The sequence below is a fragment of the Silurus aristotelis genome, assembly GCF_946808225.1.
Source record: "Silurus aristotelis genome assembly, chromosome: 28".
In the NCBI taxonomy this organism is placed as follows: domain Eukaryota; kingdom Metazoa; phylum Chordata; class Actinopteri; order Siluriformes; family Siluridae; genus Silurus; species Silurus aristotelis.
The window spans coordinates 10,118,856-10,133,108 of record NC_139601.1 but is presented as its reverse complement, the minus strand read 5'-3'; the positions used below and the strand labels follow the sequence as shown (position 1 = coordinate 10,133,108).

The 14,253-nt window shown below is 36.0% G+C and overlaps 1 protein-coding gene across 1 annotated transcript in view; it reads right to left on the bottom strand.

The window, feature by feature from the left end:
* The window catches only part of fbln2 (fibulin 2), a 71,451-nt gene that overhangs the window by 55,562 nt on the left and 1,636 nt on the right, over positions 1-14,253 (bottom strand). The window contains exon 2 of the mRNA XM_083534332.1: positions 12,292-14,231. Coding sequence (XP_083390458.1) covers positions 12,292-14,086 — 1,795 coding nt within the window. The 5' untranslated portion in view covers positions 14,087-14,231. The remainder of the gene's footprint in view (positions 1-12,291; positions 14,232-14,253) is intronic.

The window sequence follows — 14,253 nt, the reverse complement described above, 5'->3', positions numbered from 1 at the left end:
CATCCTGGGGTGGTTAAATCAAGAAGGTAAGGGCTGAGGCCTGGGGAATGGAAGCTTCACCCAGAAGTGGTGGAGCAAATATGAAGAAAACTTTTTTGCCAAAAAAGGTCCTGAAAGGGAACATCTTTTGGTTACGTATAAAACCCTGGTTCCCTGCGAACGCTTCTTTCACTCTCGAAACTAGCGCCGTCTCCACCGCATGTGTCCTTATAGCTTCCTGGTCGTGACGTCACCCCGCCAATGATGTTAGCCATTCCGTTGGACAGATAACACGTGATTCAGAGCATGGTTACACGGAAGCGCTCCCAAAGCATTGTTCCCGCAGCGTCTGGTTCCTTCAGGGTTGCATACGTAACCTAGAGACAGTTATCGCTCTTTGTTAGATTTAGAAAAATTGGGAATGCGATGCCCAGAAGCTATCCACAACACATCTGCACACAATGTTGTGGAGGACCTCTTCCATGTTATCTCCTATATGTGGATGCAATAATATCATCACTAGGACATGTCTTGTAGTAAATCACACTCATAATTGGATTATATCTCTTCCCTATAAGCATCCTATAAGGTCACAGGAGCTTTCAAAAAGAGCTTTTTAATTGTACAAAGTATTGTACAAGTACAAGTTCTATGTTGTCTTAAATGTTATTAAAACAAATTGAGAGAAGGGAATTAATAACCGTAAATATAAATTTTAGTTTTGGACCTGCCATCTAAGACAGGAGAACACAGACCATACTGGTTCCCTTAACACAAGAAATTTGAAATTTTAACCATCCATTTGGAGCCCCAGCAAAATTTAGGTTTTTTTTTTAATAAAGTTTCTTAACAAACATTCTCTACCTAAAGCTTTGCATGCAACCCCTTGCAATATATCTGACAAAAAAAAAGTTTACTTTTGTGGCATGCTGTTGCAATCTCATGACTTTTGGAATGAAACCGATTTTTTGTTGCTCATGTTCAGTTGCTCAGTCCTGACTCCAAAATCTTCCTGCACACATTACACACTGGGGTATTCCAAGGAATGTTCAGAGCTTGAGTAATGATTAAAGCAGTTAAACAGTGGTTTCACATTTGTCATGCCACAGTACCCATTACAAGATCGCAAGTGTCACACAATCTCTGCAAGTGCCTGCAATTAATCAGGGGTAGCTGGAAAAAATTAAGTATTAAATAGTGAAAAAGATCTCAAAAACAATTGTAGGGAAAATCTGTGATTATTACAGACATGGCTTATAAAAAGTATTTTTTTTAAATATTGGTTTAAATTGAAACCTGGGGAATAGTTAGGGTTATGGTCATTGATTGTTTTCCAATATCAACACAATGAAGTGCTTTATTTCAATTGCATCACAACAATTTGCCAACAATGACCATATTAATTCAATTCAATTCAATTCAATTCAATTCAATTCAATTTTCTTATATACTATAACATAGCCATGCCATAACGTAGCCACACCTAGCCATATTATGTCTAAAATGTCATTTACTCCATAGTAAATTTATATTTATGAAATTGTTGAATAAAGTGGTTTTATACTTGCAATCATACTATTGTTGTATATATCAGCATGGCTGCGATTTCCTGCAACTGAATCACAGCCATGCTTATATGCAGCAAACTACGACTCATTCTTTTGCAATACTGCATAAATGTGGACCTTCAACCAAACAACTCCCAGTGCAATAGTGAAAATAGGACATATCAAAACAAGAGCATTGCTATTAGGCTGTAATTTGAATTATAGCCCCCACTAATGTCAGAAAAAATATTCTAAATCGGTATATTTTGTCCTTTGAGATCTAGATATACATTTTATTTGAGGGAGACATTTGGGCTACACATATAATCTGTGTCATTTTAAATTTAATATATGGATGCCACAGAAAAGCAGAAGTTGATTAGTAACAAATTTACAACTAAGTCCCTTAATATTAGTCAATAAAATTGATCTTCTGTTCATTCCTCTGTGGAAAGAAATGTCAAAATTAATGTCTGTAATAATTGTACAAATGTTACAGATAAAGATTGGGTTGAAACATTTCTTTAGATCACAAGCACAAACACTGTTCCAAAATTTCTGTCTGATGGAATGAAAAAACAGTTTTCAGCAGTTTCAGTTCATTATATTTGTATAGCAAGATACATTGTTACCCAGCAGGCTTACAGAAATCTGGATTTGGATTGGAATCCCTGATGTGTAAATCATATGGTTACTGTGTAAAAGAAAGTCTCCCATTTACAGCTGGTATTAACATGTGCCTTGAGTGAGCAGATCACAAGTAGTCAGTCGTGATCACAGTTTGCCTTTTCATGGAGCTCAATTAGGTCTTCATTGACCACTTGTGACTGAAATTCATGACTAGAGAAGTATGCAAAACCCATCACAAACATAACATGATATCAAAAACTGCTACAACAAGCATGATGTTAAATTCCCTTAAAGTATTTAATTTAAATTGTCCGTATTGCAGGGTTCATGCGTACGTATATGTATGTTCAGTTTATTTAAGCCTCAAAGGCTTTGACACAAATAGATGCAGAACACGACTCAGTCAGCTTCAACATAGGGTACATATTTTTATAACATTTCAGATATGGGTTTGCAGTTTACATACAGCCATTTCCTTTTGTCAAATAGGAGGGATTTGAAAGGCTTTTGTCATCCTTGGACTACAATGTTGTGATCCAGAACAGATTGCATGCAGGTACACTTCTGCAGCCTGACAGCCCTACTCACAAAACAAACTGTCCAGAATATAGTCCAAAATATACAGAGTCTGTTCCAGTGGGTGGAAGATACAACTTATTTCATCATTGTACACTGTTGGAAAGCCTTTATTTGGATTCTTTGCGTCAATGTCCCCTAAGCACTACAGTGAATGAGTGATTCTTCAACCAACAGATGTTCAGATATTTGTGTCTCCTGTGAATTCTTTCAAGCTTTTCACACATTTCCAAGTTCTGCTTTGACATAACACATACACAATGTTGTTAAATAGTTACATGGATGAATGAACATTTCCAGTTCTCCTGACTTGGTTTATGTCTGCAGGAACTCATCTGTAAAGCAGATGGTAGAGCAACAAAATGCCTTTTAAAAGATCCCTGAGGTTTGAATGATAGAGATTAGGTCTTGCCCATAACAAACAGTGACAGAACAATGACAGAGCTGCATGGAATAAGGGGGAAACATTTGAAAAAGCTATAAGAATATATTTAGGTATTTGTTAGATAAATTGCTGCTTGCTAAGCAGCACAATAATAATGAAAATATAGAAGTTAGTTTTATTTTTCAAAAATGTTAGACTAACAGCAGCAAGTTGACCTTACACTGTTAATTGCCTGACCTTTCTGTCTGAAAACTCTCTGTTCAACTTGTCTTTCAGTTTTGGGGATTTTCTCCTGGGGTAGACACAAGTGGTTCATTAGTACTTGATACATTCTTTTTTCAGCAACTTATGGTTAAAACCCAAACAGGATTTGTTTTTTAGCCCGCTGATATGGACTTTCCCAAATGCAAGTTTCACAACATTATAGAGAATGGCCTCTGGATATTTTCTCATCAGGCTGTAGTCAGACATATTTGATAAAAATGAACAACAGTGCATAAATATATAATTCTAAAGAGTAATAACATGCAATCACATGAAACATTTTGAAAAGCTTCTGCACTTCCATACCGTGGATGTTTAAAACTGAAGCTCCCTATTGCAGAGTGCTGGCTAAATAACTTATTTATTACAGTGTTGTTGCAAATTTGGGTTGCTCTTCCAAAGATTAGTGTTATTATTTATAATAGATTATGTCAATGCTGCTTTGTTACTGTTTAATCAGTGTAGCACATACCACCTGGAGGTCTGGATGTTGACCCAGCAAAGTATTTATGCAGATTGCACCGAGCTAGCAAAACATACTGAAGCAGAAGCAATCAATGTACAACAAAACTATCCATAGTTCAGTAACTAATATTTTTAAACAATTAGCCATTGCAGCTACCATAACTGATTTTGTGTTGTGGCATTTATGTCAATTATTTGGCTAAAGGCAGCTAATTACAGAAAATACTTTCATAGGGTTTATCTAGTTAGTGAACTGACAGTATGGTTTGTTAAAAAAAAGACCAAAAAATTAAGAACTTGTGGACAGCTGTAGTTTAATGTGTCATCCACAAAAGCAGTTTAGATCTCATGAGGGCAGTTGTGCCTATGGAATAAGCAGTATAGGGGGCATTGGGCCTATGGAATGTGCAGCCTGCACATCTGGAAAGGCACCATCAATGTTGTAAGATATATACAGGTTTTTGAGCAAAATATGTTTCCAGGCCATAGATGTTTTTTCAAGTTCTTGCATATTTCACCAAGACAATGCTGAATTGCATACAAGTACAGTATAGAAAATGCAACACAGTGGTAAACATGGTCCGCCCCATGAGTTGTGTTGCCACTATCACATTTAAAATTACATAATTTTTTCCTTGAAAAAGGTTAATTTTCTTGTATTTCCTATGTTCTATTGTGAATAAAATATGGGAAATAATAAAATAATGTGTTTTGCATTTTGTTTTCATTTACTTTTTACACAGCATCCCCTTTTTCTTTTAGAAGTTGTGTTGTAAATTCAAACTTGATGTTTCTTTCCTGCGTGATGTGATTAAAGAACATATAAAGGTTTTAAAGCATTAGACCACTGTAACAACAGAAAAGCTTTCCATAATGATGAACAATCTGTGCTCTGATGCTGATGGCAAATGTCTCTTCAGGAGATTCTGCTGAGGATCTGGTCAACAGAGATGACAGCACCCCAGACTCAAATATAATAGTGATAAATGGACAAGTGCTATGATGGTCAATTACAGCAAACAAACGTTCTGAAGACTTCACTCTGACTTAAACACACAGCATCTTTTATTCCCATGTTCAGTTTAGCAGTATATTTAACATACATCTATGGGCCACATAGTTGAGCCATTCACTAAAAAAAAATACACAAAGCCCAAAGCTTTTCCGTTTTCAAATAAATGGTCCAAACTCCTCAGCCAAGCTAGAAAATATTTGAAGTAAATGCATAGCATAATAACAAAGATAAGGGATTAACTTGTGCTTCAGAGAATGATAAAGCTCTATACAGAAGTGTAGAAAGCACAATAGAATACATGTGTTTCTCATACACAAGTCAGGTCTCTTGTGATGCTATCCAGTACTTGATTATTTTTGTTGGCTTTAACCCACACCCCATGAAATGAGCTGTCACTCATACCACTTCATCCAATTTTTATATTTTTTCTTATCACTGATGGCTTTTTACTATAACTATGAAAAGTGGAAAGCAAAGAACCAAATAAGTGGCTTGTTGTATTCAAATCTATATTCATGATACTATGCTTTTCAATTTCACATCTGAATGAAAACCTTCAAGAGTGTCTAGGCTAGCAATGAACTCCCAACAGTCTTAATTAAAACTGATCAAAAATGCCTTAGTGCTAATTCAGACCAAATTAGTTTACTGTTCCCCAGACAGCTCTCTAGCTTTGTTTTTTTTTAACACAGCTTTAAGTTTCTTTGTTAGCAAGATTCATCTCTCATATTGACCCACACTACTGTCAAGCCAGTAGTGTGTGCTATTCTATCACCGAGTGAAACATGTCACAGCCCCTGAGTAAAGGCTAATCAAACAGCAAGACTGAGAAAATCAATGTCCTGCCTTGGACTACATGGATTATACACTATATTGACAAAAGTACTGGTACACCTTACTTTCCCAGCCATATGTGGTTCTTTATGCAATGCTGAAGGCACACAATTATAGGGTGTCTTTAAATGCAGTAGCATGAAATTTTCCATTGACTTAAACAAGAGGACCCAAACCTGTTCGAAATGACAATGCCACTGTTCACAAAGCAAACTCCATGAAGATATGCTTTGCATGGGTTTGAGTGGAAGATCTCCTGCTATAGAGCACTGATCTCAACCCTATTGAACATCTTTGGGATGTATTGGAATACTGACTGCACCCCAGGCCTACTCACCTTACCTAAATCAGTGCCTGAATTTACTAATACTCTTTTATCTGAATGAGCACAAATCTCCACAAGCACACTCCAAATCCAGTGAAACATGTTCCCAGAAGAGTGGAGGGAAATATAAGAGCAAATTGGGACCAAAAGTAGAATGCAATGCTCAAAAAGCACATACAATTCTTATGAACAGGTGTCTGCAAACCTTTGCCAATATTGTGTAGCTCTGCTATTAAAAATAACTGAATAGTACTTACCCACTATACAAACCTACTCTTACTATTTACAGTTAATTTACACCAAAAATTGTAAAATAATATACATTTAAATATGTGCTTTATGCTGTATCTTCTTACAAGCATTTCTTCAGAATTATTCTGATTGTGCACTAGGTATTACAATGAACACTAGGTATTACTTACCTAAGTTTTACTAAACCTAAACAGAAGAGCAAAGTGGAAATTTCTAAAGAAGAAATTTTGCTGTTAAAGTGTTATTTCAGTTTCGTTTTCATTATCCTTATCTTCATTATTATTTTAATTTAATATACTACTGCATACTGATATGAATTAACATTAACATTTTTATGAATTCAGGTATTCTATAAAGTGAGTGTAGATAAAATATATATATTTTTTTAAATAAAAAAAAATAAATAGTAATCAAAAATAATTAAAAATAATAAAAAAACTAATAGAAAAATGTCCAATTTCAGAAATATATACTTTCCACTGTATCCTCATATTCAACCATACTGACACCATATACTTCTTGATGAATTACCTCAAATGTTTAATCCATCATTTCTTTTTTCATTATAGGAACGACGACTGTTTTAAATATCATTCAAATATTAATACTTCATACTCTTCAGCTGAGACCTTTGGAAGCTCACCAAGACAAATCATTTGGGCTAAGCTACAAAGCAGACAAAAAGCACTGAAAAGATTAAGGCAAATAAAAAAACTGAACCACAAGCTTCAATCCAGACCAGTGCTTCATGTCAAGTTGCGGTTGATGTAAAAACATGCACTGTAAATTAGCTGACTGGGATTCTTCAACTCAACAACTGTATGTCTAGCCTGAGTTACAATAAATCAAGAGGTTCTAGTGTACATGCATCTCACTAAATTAAGGCTATTCTACTTGAAGAAATATTTTCATACTTAACATACTGTATATCAACTGAAAGTCTTTTTCTTGCTCAGCTTTACTCTTTATTCCTGTCTTTTTCTGTTCCTTGGTGGAATGCAGTAGACATATGTTCATTGCCATTGTTTTGCATGTTTGTCATAGATCTTTATCTTAATTAGTCTTAAAAAATAGCAATGTGGTGTCTGCAATCACCTGCCCGAAGAGGAAAAGTTCTATTGGCAGTTACAGTTCATGATGAATGACTTCCAATTATACTTTTCTAGACCAGGCTCCTCCTTCAGTAAAACAGGAGCTTCAGACAGTTATAGTTATCAGAGTTGACCTGATTTCCTAGTTCCACTGTAAAAGCAGTTTGGGCTTGCTGTTTAAAGCAAGGGAGACTGTGAACATACCATAGTTTTTAATTGAAATTAAACAAAAGTTTCTTATTTCGCCAGCTGGGCATACAGATAAGCTGAGTGACTCCAATTAGCTCAGCAGCATTAGAAAACTCTAATCATTGACACTGATATTGAGCTTGATAGTCAAGACTTACACAATGCTGCTGAATTCTTAAATTTTAGTTAGACAGGTTTATATAAATGCACTCATTCTAATACCTAAAATGTATATATAACAATTAATTAACATAGGCTATGGCAGATGTTCCAAATCATATAAAACTAATGGATTTTAAAATTTTTGTTATTTCACAAAACCTGAGAAAAATTTGAACAATATTACCTGATCAATAATTTAACTGTTTAACAGACTAGTTAGTCATGTATGGTCAAGCATGATGAAGCTTTGTTTCATAGGAGTACAGACTTTTAACATATATGTTAAGAAAACCCCATTACATCACTTCCACCATCCTGGACTGTTGATACAAGGCATATTGGGTCCATAGGACTTAATTATGACCCCACCATCTGTGTGCCTCAAAAGAAAATACGATTTTAACATTCATTCATTTTAATATTTAGTTATACAGATGTGGTGAGTCTATACCCAATGCAGCCTCAGCTTTCTGTTCTTGGCTGTGAGAAGTGCAACCTAACGTAGTCTTCTGCTCTTGTATCTGTTTATATTCTGAGTGCTTATTTGATTTTTGGTGGCCTTTTTGTCAGATCAAAACAGTCTGACCATTATCCATTGACATCTTTAATCAAACTGGTAAACTGTCTGCTAAACTGTCACTGGACTGTTTTTTTAATGCTGTTCACAGTAAGGATAGATTTTCATATCCAGGTTTTCATGGGCCTAGTGGGTAAATAAGAATTGCTGTAACTCAGGTGGGCATCCCAGTTCAGGGAGGAAAAAATCCTATCCAGTCAATTGTTAAATGGTATATTTGTTATACATTTATTTAAAGACTGATTGAAAATTCTAAAGAAAATCCACTATCCTGTTCTGTTTTGTTCTGGCAGGAAATCAGTCAAAGCACCTCATATAAAACTTATATAAAACACCTGTGGGAGAATTTTTATATTACAAATTGATGAATGGAATATGAAAGTTAATTAGACGTTTTTAAAATGTTATAAATATAAAATGTAATAAAGTATATTGTAAGTCATAAGAAACATAGTTAAGAAAGTAAATCTGGAATGTATGTCTGGACCTGTTTTCTTGTTTTTGATTTTAAATAAATAAATCTCTATGGAAAACTCAACTCCTTATGTTGAGTCAATGTACTTGATTCTAAATTTTTGTATCTGGTAACAACCAGAAGAGGATGGGTTTGTTTTTGAGTCTGGTTCCTCAGAAGATTTTTTCCTGATGTTGTCACAGGGAGTTTTTCTTTTCACTGTCACTGGCTTGCTCATTATGGATCTAAACCTAAATCTTGATTTCTGTAAAGCTGCCTTGTGACATGTCTATTGTTACAAGCACTATGCAAATAAAATTAAAATGAAAACATTACAATGTGGTTTTTATTATGTCATAATGTAATGTAGTACAGAACCAAGACTGTATCACAGGAGATATTCCAGCCTTGGCTGAACTGCTCTTCCCACCCTTTCCAATAGAGTGGAAGAGTTAGTCCAGTATCAACAATTAATGGCAGAAATCCAACACTAAAACACTAATCGTGCCTTGAACTCAATGAGGCCAAACAACAAGGCATGACCAGGTTAAACTGAAACATAACTGCATTATTTATCAGAAGAAAGAAGCCAATACACACAGACACAGTGACTTATATGTATTGAGTTAACTGCATATGTTTCTCATAGTGTGTGTTTTTTTTGTTCTTTTTTTTGTTCTGAGGGACAGTGCTGTTGCGTGCCATATACATATATATATACACTCCCCTTTGCAACCAACATTAAACATTTAATTCGGACTGTGCAGCAGTGTCAGACCTTTTGATAGCTTATATCAGATTGCAAGGCTTCACTTTACTAATAACGCTTATCTTAGTTCTCTATCATATATCAATCTAGCAACTTTATGAAACCTGACACACTTAGTTGCCAAAGCTTTGAGATTTTAGGGCAAACTGGCAGCCTTTTTCTTTTTCACCATACTCAAACCCAGACATCTACAAAGTTTTTTGTTCTAGATGATAAGCCTCTCAGTCTTTAGCCTGGCAGTTCATAAAAGCTAAAAAAGCACAGGTTTTGCAAACCTGATTCCAAAAAAGTTGGGACACTGTACAAATTGTGACTAAAAAAGGAATGCAATAATTTACAAATCTGATAAATGTAAATTTTATTCACAATAGAATATAGATAACATATCAAATGTTGAAAGTTAGACATTTTGAAATGTCATGCCAAAAATATTGGCTCATTTTGGATTTCATGAGAGCTACACATTCCAAAAAAGTGGGGACAGGTAGCAATAAGAGGCCGGAAAAGTTAATGTACACATAAGCATAATAACAACTGGAGGACCAATTTGCAACCTATTAGGTCAATTGGCAACATGATTGGGTATAAAAAGAGCCTCTCAGAATGGCAGTGACTCTCAGAAGTCAAGATGGGCAGAGGATCACTAATTCCCCCAATGCTGCGGCAAAAAATAGTGGAGCAATATCAGAAAGGAGTTTCTCTAAGAAAAATTGCAAATAGTTTGAAGTTATCATCATCTACAGTGCATAATATCATCCAAAGGTTTAGAGAATCTGAAACAATCTCTGTGCGTAAGGGTCAAGGCCCGGAAAACCATACTGGATGCCCGTGATCTTCGGACCCTTAGACGGCACTGCATCCCACAACACTGGAAACCACAACATGGGCTCAGGAATACCTCCAGAAAACATCGTCATTTTCCAACATGACAATGCCGGACCACATACTGCATAAATTACAAATTTACTTCTTCTGAGTAGAAGAAGGATCCGGGTACTGAAATGGCCAGCCTGCAGTCCAGATCTTTCACCCACAGAAAAATTTGGCGCATCATAAAGAGGAAGATGCGACAAAGAACAGTTGAGCAACTAGAAGCCTGTATTAGACAAGAATGGGACAACATTCCTATTTCTAAACTTAAGCAACTTGTCTCCTCAGTCCCCAGACATTTGCAGACTGTTATAAAAAGAAGAGGGGATGCCACACACTGGTAAACATGGCCTTGTCCCAATTTTTTTGAGATGTGTTGATGCCATGAAATTTAAAATCAACTTATTTTTCCCTTAAAATTATAAATTTTCTCAGTTTAAACATTTGATGTGTAATCTATGTATTCTGAATAAAATATTTAAATTTGAAACTTCCACATCATTACAATCTGTTTTTATTCAAAATTTGTACAGTGTCCCAACTTTTTTGGAATCGGGTTTGTAAAAGAAAATAAAGAGTCTTAGTATAACCTTTAAATTCAAGACTTGTTTCCTATCAGTGCATTCAGGTACCATGGTTACAACATTAGCAGCATACAAAAAAGCTCTCCCTTCTCCATGCCTTTTGACTTACAAGTAAAAACTTGTTAAAAGCCCCAAGTGGTTCTATTCTGAGCAGTGTCCAATTGGCATTTAACAAGATAACTAATTCCTCTGCTTATCTAGCTGGACATGAGCAACCAGCCCCAGGAAGACAGCACTCAACATAGACCCTGGGTCATCTTCTCTAAAACAAGAAAATTATAACATTAATAATTTTTTATGGAAAATATATAAAATGATGATCTTCAATTAGTGTGTATGGGGAGTTTCACATGCAAAGAGAAATAAATAATGTTTGTCTCATTGTTTTAAAAGGTCTTGACACAATAAGCTGACCTTTTCATCCCAAAAAGATGAATGGCTGCACAGCTTAAATGCTTAAATAATGAAATTATTGTATTAGTGAGTAAAGTGGCAAAATAAAAATCTAAACCAGCAGATTGATTGAAACATTAGACTAACTCTTTTAAAGCTAACTATTAGACACACATAAAGGCAGGTAAGCATCTTTATACTCAATAGTTTCAAGATCATAATGGGTTCCTGCCATGTTTCCTTAGGAAAAGAAATTCTGACATATATTTCTATATCTGTGAAATCCAATCATGAACATGTATGCAAAATACAGCATGTGCTTTGCATATATTGCCATATATCAGATTTCTGTAGGGGTAAACAGAAAAGTTGTAATTATGAGTTGCCTTTATTTATACACAGGTGCAATCACAGGTGTTTAGGCTGGCAGATGTGATGAGTAACTGCCTAGTCAATGCCAATCAGTAATCAGAATGGATTAATTAACCTCTTGATGTTGTAGACACTTGTTTATTATAAACAGTGATTAAATAAGCTCAAGTGCTAATCCATAATAACAGAGGTAGTTATGAGAAGCAATTTCAATGTTTTTTGTGTTATTTTTAGTCAGTTTTCCAAATGTTTCCAACTTGCAGTAAAATGTCAAAATGATAAAAAAATGCCATGATGGGCATGTGCACTGGGTGTCTAACCCATGACCTTTACATCGTTGTAATTTGGTTTGACAAAATATAAATAAAACATACTTTCTTCTTCTTTCCAGCATAATCTGTGCTCTATATAAAGCAGAATTGCAGATGTATCATGACAATCTTTCCTTATTTGCCCACATTGTAGAAAAGTGTTTTTGGTGTTTTAAAATGCTATTGTAGTCAGGATAAAAAAAAGTCCAAGTTATTGTAATCTGTAGGCACATATGTTCATACTCACCCTCACTGGAGTTTGTAATGGAACTGAGTGTGCTGTATTTTTCTTCCCTTTCCTCTTTCTCTGCAACTTCAAGCACACTCTGCAAATGTTTAGTTAAAAGCTGCTCATCCTCTTCCTTCACTCTGACAACTGACTGGCTGGTTTGGCTGAATATCACCGGAGGATGCGTATACACCTCTGGATTTATGTATAATTTAGCTTCATCAAGTCCATCAGGTGTAGCTGAAGTTGCGTTTTCACTGGTTGAGATGTTTACCATTATAGACTGTGATCTTCTAAGAGTATATTTTTCCTGTGTGTCAACTATTTTATCCTTATTATGATTGTTATCACTCTCAGTGACATTAGATAATGAGACATTTTGCTCTTTCACCTTTATCTTTTGTGTGCTGTAAGATTCTTGAGTTCCTTGTGTGCTATAATAAACTTGATCTGGTGAAAAACTGCTTCCAGTAGTCTGCCATGTTGTTGTCATCTGTGTCCCCTCTGTATTTTGAGGCATTGTTGGAACTACAGTAACTGGAGATTCAGTGACTATTTCACTGTATGTGGTATCTTCATATGAATCAAACGTATTACTGTCAGCGGTGTCTTTGATGATCTTGTCTGATGCCTTCCTCAGCCTGTCTCTTTCACTTTCTTCAAGAACTTCTGTGTTGCTTATGTCTTTGTGGGGGCTAGAACTTTTATTTACAGTGAAGTCTCTGTAAATAGAGATTTGTTCTTCATTTGTGGTATCTGTATAGATGGGGATTTTCTCTTTGGACCCACCAAATTTAGGAATGTTAATTTGTGCTCCTGTTATACTGTCTTCAGGAACTTCTAAAGCGTCTTTCATAGAGTTCACTTTACGCTGATAATTTTTTGTCCCTCTTCTCTTCTCTTCATAGAAGGGAAACCATGGTCTTTCTGTTGTTGATTCATGAACACCAAATCTCTCTTTAAGCTCCTGCTTAGTTCCCCTGGCTTGGTGGGAGGGAATGTTTTCCATATCAGAAACTGAGGTAATATAGGATTCCACTGGAGAGGCTAGGTCATGCCTAATTTCTTTTGAAGAATCTGTAATAGGGTAGTCATAGGCCTCCTCTTCCTCCACCTTCTCCTCCTCCTCCTCCACATCACTTGGGAATTGTTTGAACGGAGGCAGACTGTCATGGTCTGACTGTGGAAAAGGTTTGGGGAAGGGACTCTTTGAGCCTTGATGATTGAAAAGATTTTGGACATTATTTTGATGTCTCCATGGTGTGTTTTTCTCTGTGGTATTTGCAAGCAGGGGTTTATTTACTGGCCTCAGATCACAGTCTGGGATCGGGGAACACATTAAGTTCCCGCCATTATTGGGGCAGTGGCAGACTTGGCAGTCTTGGTTCATTTGAAATGAATGGCCAGCCTCATACTTCTGCTCCTCATACAAACAGCCTATCCGCTCACACTGAACACACCCATCCGCTGGCTGCAAGATTTCAATACAGTTAGCAGGGACCTCAGGACATGGAATGAAATGGCAACTAATCCGCCCGCCGCCCTGTGGGCAAGAGCACTCTGTACTTCCAAAATCCACAAAGTAAGATTTTCCCTCGGGCACTCTGCCAGATCTGAAGCCAGCATTAATACAGTCATAGAACTGGTAGCCCTCACATTTACAGCCAGTTTGTAGACAAGTGGCACAACAGGCACCGTTTTCCAAAACTTCTTCAATGCAGTTGTCAAGAAGTGGGCACTCCACTCCAGTACAGTCTTTCTGGCAGAGACTTTCATGTGTACAAAGCAAAAGCAGCAACAACAGCAGCTTCATTATGGTCAAGTGGGGCTGCCAGTTCAGATATGAATTTATATTAGTTTCAGTACAGAAGACAAAGCTGGATAGTGGTTTCTCCAAATCTCCACAATATGAAACAAGCTTGTCACTTGTCTCATAAACAATCAGCAGTCAGTAAAACCTAAAAGAAAGTGTCAGAGATG